The 18157-nt window shown below is 39.6% G+C and overlaps 2 protein-coding genes across 2 annotated transcripts; both read right to left on the bottom strand.

Moving 5' to 3' along the window:
• Positions 1-4351: 4351 nt before the first annotated feature.
• Positions 4352-6408, bottom strand: LOC103701873 (putative glutamine amidotransferase GAT1_2.1). Its single transcript, XM_008784091.4, has 4 exons — positions 6230-6408; positions 5356-6080; positions 5010-5216; positions 4352-4874 (listed from the first exon to the last, which is right to left on the bottom strand). Exons 1-4 carry the CDS (start codon positions 6318-6320, stop codon positions 4635-4637), a joined length of 1263 nt encoding a protein of 420 aa, XP_008782313.2. The 5' UTR covers positions 6321-6408; the 3' UTR covers positions 4352-4634.
• Positions 6409-7311: 903 nt separating this feature from the next.
• On the bottom strand, positions 7312-16178 carry LOC103701871. Its single transcript, XM_008784090.4, has 3 exons — positions 15956-16178; positions 15652-15857; positions 7312-7925 (listed from the first exon to the last, which is right to left on the bottom strand). The coding sequence occupies exons 1-3, from the start codon at positions 16046-16048 to the stop codon at positions 7628-7630; spliced, it is 597 nt and encodes a 198-aa protein (XP_008782312.1). The 5' UTR covers positions 16049-16178; the 3' UTR covers positions 7312-7627.
• Between the last annotated feature and the right edge of the window lie 1979 nt (positions 16179-18157).

Genomic DNA, 18157 nt, shown 5'->3' with positions numbered 1-18157 from the left:
TAGAGCTTTTAGAAAGTAAAGTTTTTATAAAGAACTATTTGTTGTTTGCTAATTATATTTCTACAATGATGTGAAGCTTTAACATATGTTTGGTAACCAAAATAAAAAAATATTTTAGTATGATAAAATGACAATAAAGGATATTGTATAGTATTACATAATAAAATATAATACAATATAATATTATATATTATTATATTAATATATTTTTTGTATAATATTATTTTAATATAATATTGAATACTATAGCATAATAATATAACATAATATGATATGATATGATATAATAATTTATTATTAATAGTACAATATTACTACAATATGATAATAATATAATATAATATTATTACAATTATGACATAATATATATTATAATATTAAATAAAATTATTGTAATATAATATAATGAATTAGAATCTAATGTAATAATATATTATATTATAGTATAATAATATTATATTATTATAAATATATTATATTGTATTATTGTGATATTATTATATTATATTATATTATATTATATGTTATAATAATATGATATTATTATATTATACTATATTTTTATATAATAATATTCATATGATATAATATAATATAATGTAATCTAATCTAATATATTATTTGGTTATATTATTAATATTATATTATATTATTATTATTATAAGAATATATTATATTATAATTATGTATTACTATATTAATATAAAATATGATATTATTATAATATAGTAATATAATATGATATTCATTATTTTATTATTATATTATTTATATTTATAGTATAATAATGTATTATGATATGATATAAGATGTAATCATAAGATTTATTGGTAGGCATTTTGGTCATCAAAAAAATTTATTAAGACCAAAACAACTTTCTGACATTGGCCAGATAGTAATTTTGGGGAGAAGCTCCAAAATATATTTTTTTCAAATAAACATTTTCAGCTTTCTAACAAAGCCAAAAAAGCTTCCCAATTTTTTACCAAGTAGCACTATACTATCCAAAAGTACTTTTGGAGGGGCAAAAAGTGCTTTCTAGCCTACCAAAAACTTTGCCAAGTAGGGCCTTAGTAATGACCTAGGTTCAGGTTGTATCCTCCATGCGCGAAAGAATAATTCACTTTCTTTTGGAACATCAACCATTGGATCGCATAATAGCCACTTGGAGATCGTTGCAGATGGAGAAAGAAAAATTTGGAATGCTTTAACATCCATGCGAGGTGAGATCCAATGATTGAGGTCGGGAGAGATGCAACCCGACCCTAAAGACCTTCTATGGGTTTCTTAATCATGGAGGACTCGTCTATCCCATGTGGCTCGTTAAGATTTTCATCTGGCTAGTTATAGACAATAAGCCTTTGACCGTGGAGAATGTATGAAAACGCCGACGGGGAGCGACTCAGCCGTGTACCCTCCGTAAGAGATGTGATGAAATTGTGGAGCATCATCTATTCTGGATATGGCATGGCCTGGTTTCATATTGCTGTATATTGGGATAAGCCTTTCTTGCATGGACCGGACTGTGACACTGCCCTCCAGCATTGTTTATTACAGCTTTACAGTGTTGGCTGATGTAAAAATATATTGGTTGGTGTCAAATTCTCAGAATTAACCACCTGCGCTTAAAGTTCAGTCATGCTGGGTTCTGATTCTTGAACAGGAGGTAGGGGCAAATTGTCCCATGCATTTGCCAGTGCTGAATTAACATTTTAAAACATATCATCAAGTAGCAGGCCCTGCAGGGTAATCGAATATTTCATTTCAGGGTGGTAGGCCTAGATCTATTTCGGAGGAGATAAATGTGATTGCCTAAGAGTTGTCTTCTGTCATGATATTGCTCGATTTTTCTTGTACTCTTCTCTGTTTGTATTATTTATGGTTCTTGATATCATAGATTTCTTTTCAGATTGTTAGCGGAAGGCCATGGCAGTTATCGCCAGACAGGATTCTTGTACATCGTTATGGTAGTGTCTGTTGTCTGAACCATAATGTCCAGTCCCAGCCATCTTACCTGATTTCATTTTTTTTGTTTTTGACTTAGTGTCATTGTTTATATGAAAAGTGAAAAATGAACTTCCTGCAAGACTAGAGCATCCATGTCCGCTCTGTGTATAGCCCTGATAGCTTGCAACTGCTGCAGCATGGTACTTGGTACTGACCCCTTGCTGGTAACTAGAAGCTAGCTATTCCATTTTCAGCTGTTATTGTTGCGAGTTTAGGAGCTGGCTACAAATTTTAGGGGATGTGTCATTAGAGTTGGAGACAAACTGCAGGAGCAGCAAAATAATTCTTCATTTTTCCAGAGAAAGTGGCTCAATTAAAAGCAAATTTGTGGACCATTCAATATCCAAGAATTGTATCCATTTGAATTTAAGCATGATTCTTTGGTTTATGAATTATGCCTCTTAGATAGTTGTGGCTTATGGCTTCAATCTTGCTTTCTCCTTTAAAAGAAACAGCACGACTTGTTTGTAAAATCTTTTAGTAAATATCCCTAAGCATCTGGGATGCCATTTTGTCATTGTTTTTGTCATGGAGACAAAAATTGTCTTACCCACGTCCATTATTCAAATGATGAATAAGCTCATACAACATGGCAGCACGACTTGTTAGTAAAATCTTTTAGGGCTAGTTTGGTTCGCATGAAAAGAAGAAAGAAAAGTGTGGTCAGTGGGAAAACAAAGAAATACATCTTGTCTGGTTAGAGTTTTTAAAGGAGAGAGATGAGAAAGTAGCATTCCCATAGAAATAAGATTTTCATATTTCATAGAAAAAAAAATCTATGAGAGATATGAAAAAACTATTTTCCCACTGGTCGGCAATTGGAAAAAAGGTCCCTTTCTTTTCCAAAAGTACTCTTAAGCCATCAAAATCCATGAGTGAGGTCTTTTCCTTTATTAAAAGTATAATAGGTATTTTATACAATTTTTCTAAAAAAGTAGATGTCCAATCAAATATAAGTCACACTAAAATGTGCAACTTTTTCATGATCAACTAAATATGCTAAAACTATTTTTCCAGACGTCATATTCTCAGAAATTTTCTTAGAAAAATATCTAGTAAGAAAAAAAAATTTCTGCAAACCAAACAAGTCCTTAGTAAATATGCACGGGCCTGGAATGCTATGGCCATGTTTCTGTCATGCAGCCAAAAATTGTCTTTGGGCCTGATCCATACCCATCATTCAAACTATGTATAAGCTAATGCAGCATAGCCGAAAAGCTGAGTTAATCTATTTGTCAGTTTTATCAGAGGCCACACTCTTATCCCAAGATGGTTTAGCTCCAAATCAGAAATCAATATCAGATTAAGTATGTCATGCATGAACCTCTCTTTGACTTCAGTGGATCATGATTTGTTATCTAGAGTCGACTCAGATTAGATGGAATGAGGCTTCTTGGTTGATCGCCTTATTGATTGATCAAATATTTTTTTCTCTTGAACATGTCCCTGCTGATTGCTACTACAGACTTGCAGATGATAAGAAGCATTATGATGTGCAGAAGCTTCAAGAGATAGATGGCCAGAGGTGAAATAGAAGGCTTGAGTATGTAGCTTTTCATGTTTCATTTCATTTGCATGACTCAATTATCTTCTTTTCATTCATAATTCTATCCAATATTGTCTCTTCCAAAGTACATTGCAAACACTATTAACAGATATACTCACTCAATGGACAGCATTTCAAATAGAAAACTATCTTGATGAAAATTTCAAATAGAAAACTTACAAGAGAAAAATTTCATGAAGGCAAGGGGAGGTAGAACTAGTTGGCACCTCTCTGCCAAGAGCTTGTCCTTTGGGGAGTCGAGCGCACACGGTCTTTTGAGGAAGAGAATCTACCCAACTATTCAATAACAAGTTAGAAGGAAGAAATAATTATAAAAAATTCTCACAGAATGATGGAGAATGGAATTGAAGATTTTATTCAATTCAAGATGCTATTTACAATGACTAGGCACTGCTATTTATAGTTATAAAATCTTTTGACGCTTCCCACAAAAATTGTTCACATTTGGTTATTACAAATAAGGAAAAAATAAGAATATTCCATATAATATTCTTTTTTATAAAAATCAATTGAGTCATCAAGATGTTGGATAAAATCTCTGACTTATCTTGATATTGCTTGATTGGATAAGGTCCCTAGCATATATTTTTTTTAAAAAAAAAAAATTGAAGATCTCTAACTTATGTTGACATCATAAGATCTGCAGGATTATTTTGGGAGCCCTTCTAGAACTAGCTTACATGTTAGCAAAGTCCATGACATATGCATTGGAGGTCTAAGAATGCACATTAACACCATATAATTCCGGGAAGAAAAAAAAAAGACAAGGAGCCAAGCTGAGGGAAGTATCTTAACTTTTACATATTTTGTTTTTAGATCCTCCCCTGAAATTGCATACAAGATAAATTCAGTACCTGACAGTACAAGTGGATGAATTATACACATTAGTAGTCATCAGTCTCTTTGGGAAGCATATATAAAACTAACAAGAAAAGAGAGATAAAGAAGCATGACGGGAACAAGAAACAAACATGGTTGGAACTCCACACAAGTTTACAACAACAAATACAGGAGCTTTTATGATGAAGAAATAAAAAAACGTTAAGAGTGTTTTCCTTCCTCAAGTTGATGTAGCCTTGAGTTTGTTCTCCAACACCTCTGAGCAAATCTGCCCCATCATGCGGTAGAAGGAAAGGAGTTCGGACAGCTGCTCTATAGACATCTTCCCCATTACATTCCTCGCAGCCATCTCCCTCTCCTCATTCATCTTTAGTCTCTGCAGATAGGATGATGCATTCCTTACGGTCGCACCCATCTGCTTCAACCTCTTCTCTTGCTGCAAGCTCAGCACTGTGTTCAACTATGAACCAAAGATAAACTAACATAAGAAAGAATTTTCCACGCAATTTTTTTTTTTTTTGGTGCATAACTGAGACCTAGTGCATTGTTTAATTTCTCAAAATTTCTTGTCTCTCTACTTTGGCATTATAATTACCTCAAGGAATTCAGCTCCAGCTTCGAGATCTGACTCTTTGGATGGAGGCATGTCTGGCCTCCCATTATACAAATTCTTGGCAATAGAAAAGCTTCGAACAATGATCTTCCTTTTCTTCTCCATTTCTTGATCCAGCCTGGGTTCGTCTTTTAGATTGGCAGAGCTGTTCAGCTTCTTCTGATAAGCAATCACCGCCTTAACGAATTCCTAAACCAAAACCCCATTGCAAATTATCAGAATCCTACAGGTGAGTTTGCGACAGAAGTAACATTTCCATTCACTTTAGGGTGCGTCTGTCACTAAACTTCAGATTGATTAGCTTGGAAAAATTTTATATGATTCATACCTGATAAGCCTTTGGGCATCCTGGATAATCGAATTCATCCGAGCTAGGCCGCCTCATTCGCTCGGGATGAAATTGCAATCCCATGATAAACTTGCCCTCCTCGGGATTGTGCGCGTCGGGATCGTAGAACCCCTCGACCAATCCATCGTGCGCATGGGCCATCGGGACGAAGCGCTCGGCCAATCTCTTAACCCCCTGGTGGTGATAGCTGTTCACCATGAGCTCCATCTTCCCATCCTCCAACGATTCCCGAAACCAAGAGTGCAACGGAGTGCTCTCCACCACCCTCACCGCGTGCCGGTGACCGTCGTAGTTGCTGTAGTCGATGTGCACCGCCGCTTCCTTGCCCTCCTTCTTTCGCTCCTTCTCGACGTCCAGGTACAGCGAGCCCCCGCAGGCGACGTTGAGGACTTGCGAGCCGCGGCAGATGCCGAGGTAGGGGATGTTGCGCTCGAGGCAGAGCCTGGCGAGGCGGAGCTCGATGGAGTCCTTCTCTCGGTCGATGGCGGTGTCGCTCGCGTGGAGGCGGCGAATCTCGTCGAGCTCCTCGGGGGAGAGCCCGGAGATCTCGGCCTCGTAGCAGGAGGGGTCGATGTCCTCCCCCTCGCAGAGAAGCACGCCGTGGATCGGCTCGAAGCTTTCGAGCAGCATGTGGACGCCGGAGACACGAGGAACGATCACCGGTACGGCGCCATAGCCGACGATGAGATCAAGATGATACTCCCCTGATAAAAGGAAAACGATGATACCACATGCAATAGTTACAGACGCTTACATATATAACAGTTTATTCCTAAGAATCAAACAAAGAAATCTAATAAGAAACAGAGGCAGGAAGAGAGAGAATTTTAGGTGTAGTTGGATTTTCTTTTACCGACAAAGTCGACGAATTTGTTCTTGCGGACGGTCCGGCGAGAGACAATGAGTACTCTAGGGAGGATCAGCGACAGCTCGGAAGAAGCCATCTAATGTTGCGTTAGGGATCTCGAGTTTTTCTGATGACTATTTAAAGGAAAACGCATTGGCCTTATCGGGTTTTTTTTTATTTCTTCTCCTTCCGTTTCTTCTCTCCTCTTGTTCTATTAATTAATTAATTATATATTTTGATAGGATTATCTTATTTTTATTTACAGCCATACAAGGAAAAAGATCAATGGAGAAGACGTCCATCTAGGCGCCGCGTCACACGTCAGAATAAGGTGCCTGCTTTCTTCCTCCCGATAAGAAGAACACGTGTGGGATGACAATACTTTGATGCTACGTGTCGGATGATAATAAGCTGTTACTGATGATTCGTGTTTAATAGTGGAGCATATCATCTTGATGAGATTTGAAGTGGATTGGGTGGATGAGATGACATGTTGTTGGTCGTTATCTTGGGTCGGTCAAACCGCTAATCGGGAAACTGATTCCGAGGAACCAAAGCATATGCTTTTTTTTTTTTAATTGCTTCCGAGTAACCGAAGAGATCTTTGACCAAATATATTTTAGTAGTAATAACGCTTCACGAGGCATGGAATTAAGGGCCGGTTTGGTTCTGACAATAAAAATAAATTTCATATGGGATTACCGCTGCGAAAAATTTCATGAACGAGAGAGACTAAGATGAATGATGAATGGAGGTCCAAAATAGCAAGAGCACAGATGTTTTCGCAGGAAACATGGATTTGGAAAGCTCTCTTAGTTAATTCCCTGAGAAATTTGGATCAAATTGCTGCTGGTTTAAAGGAGTTTAAAATTACGGTCTAAGGTGTTTCAGATTAATGGTTCGAGTGACTTTAGGATGTGGATTGTCAGCAGCAATGATGATAGATTTTAGCAGCCTCTCATCTTTGTTTTGCACGATAATCTTAAAACCAGTGCCAGTGTTCATGCTTGACTCCACCCACCAGTAAGCAGTGCTGATGACTTACATTTTCAGTCAGACATGACACTAAATTGTATGAGAGTCCCAAGTAGCAAAACTTATTTGCATGACACATTCATTAATTATGGCACTACACTCATTTAGATGGATAGATTTCACATAAAACTGGCAAGACACAGGGCTCCAGAAGAAATTAGCAGTGGCCAACTGCATACGTTCTTTGATGAAAACTACTGACCTCAGAAAGAGATGAGGTCATATTCCTATATGACACTTTTTTCAGGGCTGACCTCTTCCTGGATCACCATATTTTACCAGCATTACCTTAATAATATTGACAGCAAAAGAATTCTCGCAGTTCCCCAGAGGAAGAGACACAAACAGAATTATACAACAAGAACATCTTTAAGCCTTGGGCAGTCCGAACTCGCCCTTATTAGGACCATACTCTGCCATTCCCACGCCACCTTCATTTTGGTGCTTCACCCATCCTCCGGTGTCAGCCCTGGAGTAGCTCCAATAGAACAAGAGAGACATCACCATGGAAACCAACACCAATGCAGCTGCTGCTGCAAAGACCCCCTTTCGCAGTGCTACACATGATGACAAGTCCTGCTTGGCATAGTAACCCAGGTACTTTGTGTGGTATGCGTTCCTAGCTGACCCTGCCACGAGGCATGCCTCCGCCACCACAAAACTAAACCTGGAGATCAGCATCAACATCATAAAATTGATCTGTTTTGCATGCCAAGGGACGACGCATCAGAGAACGAAATTTTGACTTTGCAGTTCCTAATAGTCGTTACAGAAATTTCTCCCATGCAAGGTCTCTTCTATCAGTTTTCACGATTTGTGTTCGTTTTATTTTTAACGGCCAAGGTCCCATTACTAATCAAAACTAATCGTGTAGAGAAGGGTAGCATCCAGCAAATTAGGGGGCTTTTGATGACTGTTACACAAGGTTTCAGGATAGTATTTCTGGGACAGGAGCTAATTGATAAAATAACCTTTCAGAATCCCATTACTAACTTAACATGGCATACATATAATGTAAAAGAGAAACTCAATTATTTGTAAAAAATTATGTGCCAATTTCATTATTCATAGATTAGTATCTAACTACCAAGGTTAGCAGAGGACATAAAAGAGATACGATGATAATGAAACCCTGTATAAACAGATACGCTAGATAGTCAATTGCCTGACCAAGAGGTGCACAGATCTTGTGAATGACTTGTCAAATGAAAATATAACAAAATTCAAAATTCAGTCAAAAATCTAAATGTCCTTGTCCTATTTGTTTTCTAATAAATTTTTCCACACAAAACAGACATCACAATCCTTTTGCTGAAAGTTGGTTATGCTTAGTTGGCCAAGTGATCAGAGAACAGTATAAACATACACATAAACCTGAAGATGTAATCAATAATGCATGTATTCTGTATATTTCAATAATGTCATCAAAATTTGTCTGACGATGCAAGACTGATTTTGTTATTTTTACACTTTGATGTTTCTTTATGAAGGTAATAGAATAAACTAGAATCATAAACAAAAGAATACGCTGACAAAGCCAGTGACACTGCAGGAAGCCAATATAGCATATACTTGACCATCCAAAATTGAAAAGCTCTTAATCCTCCAAGTCACCAAGAGATGGCACGCTGAACTAATAAAGATAACCTACAATTTCAGAAGCTGGGGCTTTTAGCGTTTTCCCCAAAGGAGACTCTTTGGTCCAAGGGTTGGTTTATAGGATCCTATTTTCGGTTGTGAAGGGTAGCCCGAGCTAGGTTAGGCGAGAGGGAGCCCTAACCTTGAGCAGACCAACGTTGAGCAGATCATATCTTGGTTTGATAATATGACTTTCATTCATTAATGTAGGAAATACTAAAAGATGCTCATTCCAAAATAAGTAAATTAAAACAACAAAAGGAATTAGATATCGTTGCATCTCACCCATTAAAATAAACTCTGAATAGAATGGCAAGCAGACCAACTATATACATGGCAAAATATTCTCAGTCGAATCTTCTAAGTGGTATTTATTGCATATCTGCCATGCAGTTTGACATTTACCCTCCCTTATCCCAAGAGAACTAATTTATTGAAAGAAAGAAAATTTACAGAGCAACCAAAATCTGGAAAAATATCACATTGAGAAGCAAGAAGTAGAAGTTTGTCCCAAAGCCACAGGATTGAGAGCTTATTACTAAAAAAATCAGCTCAAGACAAGGTCCATGATATGGGCTGCTTAGTTGCGGGAATCTTTTATTTTTGGGAATGCACCCTCAACCTTCTCTTGGAATTTGCCATCATTTCCATCCTCAGCAATGGGTGATTCAAGCAATCCTATTGCTCATGTTGCTACACAACTATAGCTACATCAATTTTAAGACATTCTAACTTCACGTTAAGTTTACCCCATAAATGGATCTCTATAAAACATATATAGTCAACAAATATAACTCAATTACGATTTATCAAGTATGCTCAATATGATTTATCAAGTATAATAAAATTTTGTTCATATGACTCTTACGTGATCACATTATGTACCAAAAAAACATCTCATTTTGCTTTTAGGAGCTCTACCTCCTTGATCTTTTGACAGAGTCAACATTTAGTCCACATAACCTTCAAGCTAATTTTGTATGCAAGATCAAACATAAACAAGACCAATCATGCATCTTGTATGTTTGAAGTGTGACCTTGTGCAAGTTTGATCTGTAGTCCTGTTTAGTTGGAGTAAATTTTGCAGAACCCATGAAATAAGAGTTTTGAATTAGTTTGTACATTTCTTTAATAAAGCCATGAACTAAAAAGAATGGAGAAGATTTTAATGTGTAACAAGCATAAAAAAGGACCAGGAAGGATTTCCATAAAAATAGCATCCTTAGGTATGTGCCCTAGAAAACCAAGTTGGCCTATCATGTCATGGAGGTGAACCAGTTAGAACTTGTGCACTATTAAGGTAAACATGTCCTTATGAAAGTGCAGCTTGATAGCATGCCTTGGAACTTCTCAAGGAACCTTAAACCACTTCAACCGCAAATTGAGTACATATTTCTCTCTCTAAGCAACCGATTCATATTCAAAGACAGATAACCAGAATCTCAAGTCCTTGTAGATGACTAAAATATGGCAAATCACAATGATCAAGATACATGATAAGGCATAGAGACTACCATCCCTAGTGATCCGGGACTGATTTGCATCACATTCAATAGCCTATTTTTTGCTGATTTAAAGTTCTTTAATTTTTTGAAGTCCAATAATAGCCAATCAAGGTTGTATCATAAGTCCATAATTTTAGGAGATCCAAAAGGAATCAATTTGGTTAAGAGGTTGCCATTATTCATGTCACTGTAGCATGAATAGTGCACTACAGTACCTATGGGTTGTTAGGAGTCAACAACTACTTCGTTTTGGAACTCTTTAGGGGATTCAATCTTTGTAAAGAGTCCCAGAAGGACTAAAATTTATTAATTTGTGGGCAGATCGAGTTTGAGAATCTTCATAAAGTGGGTAGAGCAAAATATTTGTATACTGGTTTTTTTTATTGAGAATTGAAGCTTTAACCATCTTGTTTCCTCCCTCTCTCTTCCCCTCTTCTCTCTCTATTATCTGCTCTCATTCCTCTCTTCTCTCTCTCAATCTTCTTCTTTATTTTCAAATTCGACCGTTTAACCCTGCTTCTTTGGGGTTTTCAATAGATCATATTCCTGTCAACAGATTTCTGTGGGCATTATTTGATTTAATCTGACTACAGATTTATCTTTGATTATCTAAGAAAGCTCTAGACTGTGATTTGGTTCATCTTCCCATGTATAAGACATGGCAAGCAAACATTCTTTTGAATAGCCACTGCACAAAATTTCAAGTTTCATATGGACAATCCTAATATCAGAACCTAGACAGCAAGCAATAAAGTCCTTTGTAACCCTAAACCTTCGCCTCAAGGTCTACTATTCCATGTAGGCTCCTTCAAACTTGAATAAAAAGGTATAAATACTATTTTATGCACTAGGGCTCCACAAAGGAAAGGCGAAGACATGATAAAACAGGAAACAAAAACTAATGCAAAGGCTCTATTAAGATCTATGACTGATGAGAAATGAGAGACACAAGTGCACCCAGAAAAAAAACATCAAGTTCATAAACCCTTAATGGAAGGTCAACAAGATAACTTATCTAGATGATGATTAGCTTTAGTTTAATGAATAATTATTGAGGCAGCTTATAATGTCCCCATCCAAGATGAATATATGTAAGGAGATTAACAAGAGAAGTCAAGCCTTTTAGCATTTCCAAGATAAATAAGAAAAATAAAATCTCACTAGCCATCTCATGCAGAATCAAAGACAGCAATTTCCATCTACTCACAAACATTTTCCCATGTACCAAACTCTTAAAAGGATGCCAGGTTAGACTATAACAGGCCATTAGGCATGTTCTCACATGAATTATTATGCAGTTGACTAGCTTATCAAGATAAACATACATGGCACAGGCATATCCGGTCATTTGGATCATTTTTAACTATTCTACATAACAATCTAGGAAAGAAGCCTCTATTGAAGAATTCTTATAGAATATAATAAGAGAGAAAGGAATAAGACTTCTATTGTCGCAAGAAGAACCTAAAACTAGTCACTTCAAGCACCCACTGTCCTCTTTTCCATGTCCAATTGGTAATTTAGAGGGAAAGGGAAAAGAGAACCATGCAGGAGAAAAAAAAGCTGCACACATTTGCATGTTCAGGAACCAAAAAAGCAAGGAGATTACAATGAAGCGGAACTAATTAATTCTGAAAAAGAACAAACCAGCTGAACTAGTATGTACAACCTATCCGCAAAATACAATCTTGGAAAGGTAAACTGCTCTTGGATGGACATAAAGCAAGTCCTTTTTGATGTACCCTAAACAACTATTTGTGCTTAAAAACTAAACTGGAATATAACTCATCAGGTGCACAGTCTAATCGTATTAAGTCTCAACCATTATTTGAAGAAGCAAGTTGTTTCAAGTGACCCAAGCCCAAGAGCCATTTCTGTAGAGGCCCACGTTTGAAGTTGGGCCGGCCTCTAAGCAAGGGCGGCCCAACATGTGAAAACGGGGGAGGGAGTCTCCCGATCGAAACGCCCTCCCTCCCCTGTTTCGGAAATCTTTTCCCCCCTCCTCCCGAATCCACCGGAGGGAGTTATAGGGTGATAAAACCCTACCAAAATCTCCTCCCTCTCTTCCTAGGGCATCAACCGAGAGCCCTTCCACACACACAAAAAAAAAAAGAAAAAAAGAAAAGGGAGATTGGAGTTCTTCCTTGCCACGGGAGGGATCGGAGCAACCGTCGTCGATCCGGTTAGAAGGATCTCGCCGGAGGCAAGGTGAGTCGTCCCTCCTTCTTCGATCTCTAAGTCCTTTTTCCTCTTGAAACCGGCCGGCGAACCATTGCTTTGGAGACAAGGAGTCCCCGGTTGCTTTGTTCCTCCTCCCGTTCGATGGCTCATTGCCGGGGGTGGCGCGTGGCCTGCCGTCGTCGGGCGGCGCATGGCCGGCACCACGTTGGGGCCGTCGATCGCTAGGGTTGTCGCCATAGGGACTGCCGCCACCGAGCACGCCCACAGGGACTACCACCGAGCATGCCCACGGGGAGAAAATAGACGGAAGGAGAGAGAGGGAGGGAGGGAGAGCCACTTGGTTCTCTCCTCTTTCTTTGCCTTTCCTTTCTCTCTCTTTAGTTTGTCTCTAGTGGGGTTCTCTCTCTACACTTGAATCTGGAGAGAGCATTGCTTTGTGGACTCTAGATAGTCCTGGGATGTTAGATTTTAGAGGACCCTTTGGAGGATCAAACAAGGGTCCTAGATCATCATATATCTTTGATAAATTTTAATGATGATTTGGGTTCTGTAGGGAAACAATCTATTGGACGAGAGGACGCTGAGCGGAGTCTTGCGCATTCCGATTCATAAATCGCCGTGAGGGTGGGTGAATAGTTTGTCTGAGTTTTTCAACAAAGAGTAAGAATCCTTGTACGCCAATCCTACATGATATAAATATTTTGCATTATATATATGTTTGATATGCTATGATCCAGACAAAGCAAAAATAGTTTATATTAAATTATATTTTGATCGTGTTGGCTTGTGATTGGTATTATGATAGATGCATGTATGTGTATAACCTATATCTGCATAATTGAATTTATGGATGTGGTGGTATGGACTAACCATGTTACATTGATTGCCCTGTCACGGGCTGGAAACATGACCATGGTTAGTCTAGGTCGGAAATAAAGTGGAAAAGGGAATGGATGTGTGTTTGTGAATTGATTAAATGAACAGGGACTTTGGGCTTATCTCGTTATTATTGATTGCCCCATCATAGGCTGGAAATGTGATATTATCGATTGCCCTGTCACAGGCTGGAAATGCGATACTATCGATTGCCACGTCACAGGCTGGAAATGTGACACTATCGATTGCCCCATCACAGGCCGAAAATGTGATACTATCGATTGCCCCGTCACGGACCGGAAACGTGACCGGGATGTAGCCCAAAGTCGGAAAGATAATTGATCCGGATCAAGTTAATAGAGAATGGAAAGAAAAAGCATTGAAAACATTAATTGAAGATTTTGAGATATCGTATGACGTATCACACTTGAGTGGCTGGATTTTTATTGACATTTGACTTATATATTCATACTGATTATTCGAGCTTTCGATAGCTGGTATATGATTTTATGATATGTGCATTGGTTTGTCATGGTTTCCAAATTAATATTATTATTGTGTTGGTATGGATGTGTAGAGATTCTTACTGGGCTGTAAAGCTCACCCCCTTCTTCTTCTTTTTCCTTACCAGAGTTGCAGGATGCATAGATTTGGATGGGATGGGCGCAGAGTGCAAGTACCAGAGTCATTAGTTAGTTAGTTTGTTTATCCTTCTTTGATGTTGATGAACATTTGAAGATCTTGTAATTGAACTAATTTGTTTATTTGGACATGTCCGATTTATCTATTTAAATTATCAATTTCTTGTGGATTTATTGAAATTTTTGTTAATCATAGGCCTTGCATGATCTTTAAGGCACTGCTTTAGGGCTCATGCGGCCGGTCGCGTACCGGACCCGGGTGCTGGGTTCGGGGCGTGACAATTTCAACCAGATATCAATGGCTAAGTACAGTGCTTTGTTGTAGAAAACCCATGAGGACAAGAACCGAACAAATCCTTAAAAGGATGATGAGACAATATAGCCAAGGGATACATTAGCGGACGCCCTAGATTTTACTCAAAATAACCAACTATGAGGATCAGGGATAGCATGATGACACCAATGCGAATGCATTGTCATAAGGCATTACTACTAGAACATAGTGGATTGGGGTGGCAAAGGCTTATCAGTTTGAGCCTTCAGCCTGTTAGTGCTCTCATAGGATATGCAATCCAGAATCAACATTGTATGTAAACCAATTAAACCCAGAGTGATACTTGACAGGAATGAATGTTTGATGGAGACCGCACAAGGATCTCCACTATTAGACTGTGACAACCAGGAAAAGTCGTTAGGTAATACTATCAAGTCATTTCTTATCATGTCATTAATTTTGCCATCTTTTTCCATCTATGAAAGGTAACTGAGTCGTTCCAAGCTGTACCGGTGAGCTACAGGCTCCAACAAGCCGGAGAAAGAGAAGAAAAGAGAGAGAACAGAAGAGGAAGGGAGAGCCGGCACAGGCTGCAGCCTCCAGTGGTCCTCCGCCCGGCATCTGCCACCCTCTGCCCTTCGCCAGCCTCCCGATCCCTCTCTCCCTTCTCTCTCTCTTTCTCTATCTCTCCCACAATACCGTGCCCTCTGTCGATACAGACTGGTACAGCCGTACCGACTCATGCCATCAGAGAATGGTACAATGTGCGGTCCCGATTCCTCCACCTTGCCATACACTATCTACCATCTCACTCGTAGAAAAGAAAAAAAAAATATTCCAGATGAAATAATTCGTTTAAATTGATTTTCTTTCAAGATCATGCACAAGTTTCGGAAACTCAAAAAAATCTTCGGAACTACTTTACTGTCCTTCTTAACTTGAAAATAAACGAAACTACTCCAAGTCAAAGAATTATAAATAAAGTATCGAATCCATTGACAAGATCTACGACGAACGCCCCTTTTTGCGAAGTATGTCTGTGGGTGCTTGTGAGCAGGCTTGCGTCTTCTACTATTAAAAACAGTCAAAGAAAACTACTAATCAAAGAGCGCATATAGACAAATTAGCCACCATCCGCTCTCCCATACTTGTCTGCTTCCCCATGTAACAGTTAAGAACTAAAAAGGGCAGTGGAAAGTCTGAACAACAATACGACTGCTAGTAGTATTAATAAATAATAATAGTAATAGGTAACGGATCGGACCGAGACCAACTTACCAGAAGAGAACAAAGGAAGCAACGGCGCAGGCCCTGGTCCGACCAGGGGTGAGCCCCCGGCCGAAGCAGAGGCAGCGGGTGACGCCACTCACCACCGCCTGGCTCAACAGCAACATCCCGAACGCCCCCAGCCCGTACGCCGTCGACGCGTCGGAGTCGTACTGACAGTACGTCCGCTCATCATACTCGTCCGGCACCACCCTCCCCTTTAGGTTAATAATAATAGAGAGTACAGGAGGAGAGAAGTCAGAAAACAAAGGGCAAGAGAACTAGAAGAAGGGGAAAAAGGAGTGAGGGAACTCACCGTACTCCTTCTCATCTCTGCACCCACGGCGAGGACGAAGGCGAAGAGGTCGAGGAACAAGATCACGGCCACCACCGCGATCGAGATCCCCATCGCCGCTGCCGGTCCCCCAATACCTTTTTCTTTTTTCCTTGGAAATCCTCTACACTTCTCCAGCGAGTACTGCTTTCCCTTTATTTTATTTTATCTTGCGTTTTCGGCTTTTCGCCGGAACGGAGGGGAGCGGAAGGTAAAAAAACTTCGAAAGGGAAGACAGCTGCGTCTGATTGGTTTCCTATTGCTATGATCGGGTGTGTGGTAAAGGACAGCAGGCAGGGAAAGCGTCGGCAAATCAGAAGGCGCCGTGCAGGGCTCTGCTGCGCCGTCTGATCACTCCCACATCTGCTTCCTTGTTTGCCAGGCTGTCGCACTCGGGACAGTTTCTTTGTTTAGCGGCTCTAGAGTTATTACGCCAAAATATAGAATTAGATGAATGCTGCAAACGAGATGCCGCACATCCCTGGTTTTTAATAAATCCAAGGGGTCGGCTATGAAGGCTGAAAAAACTTGGATTTCTATCGAGACTCTTCAAGATTTTTATTATATCAGCCGATATCAGAATATCGGCTGATATAATAAAAAATTATTAAAAACATATTTTATTTTATGCCGTAAATCTTATTTAAATTTCATGTATGTAGTATTAGACATTTGTTCCAGCTTTTCAATATGTTAGGTGTATGCTAAAATTTGTTTGATTCTTATATAATAATTATGAAAGTTGGACCAAACACTTTTAAGTTAAGCACCTGACAGAAGGGAGAAATTTCATAATAAATGATAGGTTACTGAAATTGAAGACCCAAACTACTGGATATGATAAATAAAAATGTATATATTTTGAGAGCCTCTGAAGTCTGAACTATGCATCAAGTTTGTTAAATACCAACGATATTAATAGCAGGTGCATTGTATTGCCAGTTGGATCTAGCTGTCAAGGAATTGCTGCACATTGCATTTCTTCCCACAAACTTGCAACCATCCTCCTGTCTGCTCCCTCATCATTCTTTATCACCAGTAGGGCTGTCAACGCGCCGAGTTGCTCGGGCTCGGCTCGGTAAAAGTCCGACTCGAGCTCCGCTCGTTAGTCAAACGAGCCCGAGCCCAAAATAAGGCCCATTTAAATCCGAGCCCGAGATCGAGCCTGAGCAACTCATGAGCCCAAATAAGAGCTCAGTCCAATTAATAATTTAATTGGGTCCCAATTAAACTTGGACTCAACCCAATTAAATTTTATTTGGCTTAATCAATTTAAATTCCAATCTAATTGAACCCAGTTGGATCTAGATCAGACCCAACCCGGGCTAACCCAAATCCATTTAATTTCTTTAAATCGAATTGTAACCCGAACCAATCCATTAACCTATTCCCTCCTCCTCTTTCTTTTTCTTTTCTTCTCCTTTCTTCTCGGTTTCTCCGGAACCTTCCCAACCCCACCTCCACGGCTCCACCCCCACCCACACTTCGTTTTCCTTGCCCCCAAGCCTGAAGTCAATGCCCCCCTCCCCTCCCACCCCTCCGACAACTAAAGTTGGGCACTGGGCCGGGCCGCCCACGGCCCGGCACGAAGCGGGCCGTGCCTGGCACGGCCCGCTTGCTACAGTGCCGGGCCGTGCCTGGCACGGCCCATTTGAGAGGGCCGTGCTGGGTCACAGGGTACTGGCCCGCGGGCCGAGCCCGGCACGGCCCGCTTCGGGCTTGGGCCGACACGGCCCGCTCTAGGCCCGCGGGCCAGCCCGGCACGGCCCATAAGGGCCTGGGCCAGGCTGGCCCGCGGGCCTGGCACGGTCCGGGCCTGGGCCCGGCCCGACCCGATAAAAATTAATGCTTCATAAATTTTCTAAAAAAATTAATAAATATTGAAAACTAAGGATTTATGAATATAAAGCCACCTTAATGGTGGGAGGTTTGGCATAGACCCCTACCAGTTTATTAATTTAAATCAAAATGGTACATGAAGGGAGGTTTGGACCTTGGTCTGACCTCTAGAATACAATAAGAAACTAAGAAAGGGCCGAGGTTTGGACCTTGGTCTGACCTCCAGAATACAATAAAAATGTACAATTATAAAAAATTAAGAAATCTTACTAATCATCAGTGATTCAGTGAATCAGTATTCACTCTTCAGTCTTCAGTCTTCAGTCTTCAGTCTTCAGTAGTGTT

The sequence above is a fragment of the Phoenix dactylifera genome, chromosome 9 (assembly GCF_009389715.1).
Source record: "Phoenix dactylifera cultivar Barhee BC4 chromosome 9, palm_55x_up_171113_PBpolish2nd_filt_p, whole genome shotgun sequence".
NCBI lineage: Eukaryota > Viridiplantae > Streptophyta > Magnoliopsida > Arecales > Arecaceae > Phoenix > Phoenix dactylifera.
Note: the sequence above shows the minus strand (reverse complement) of the source record. Positions and strands in the feature narration are given on the sequence as shown.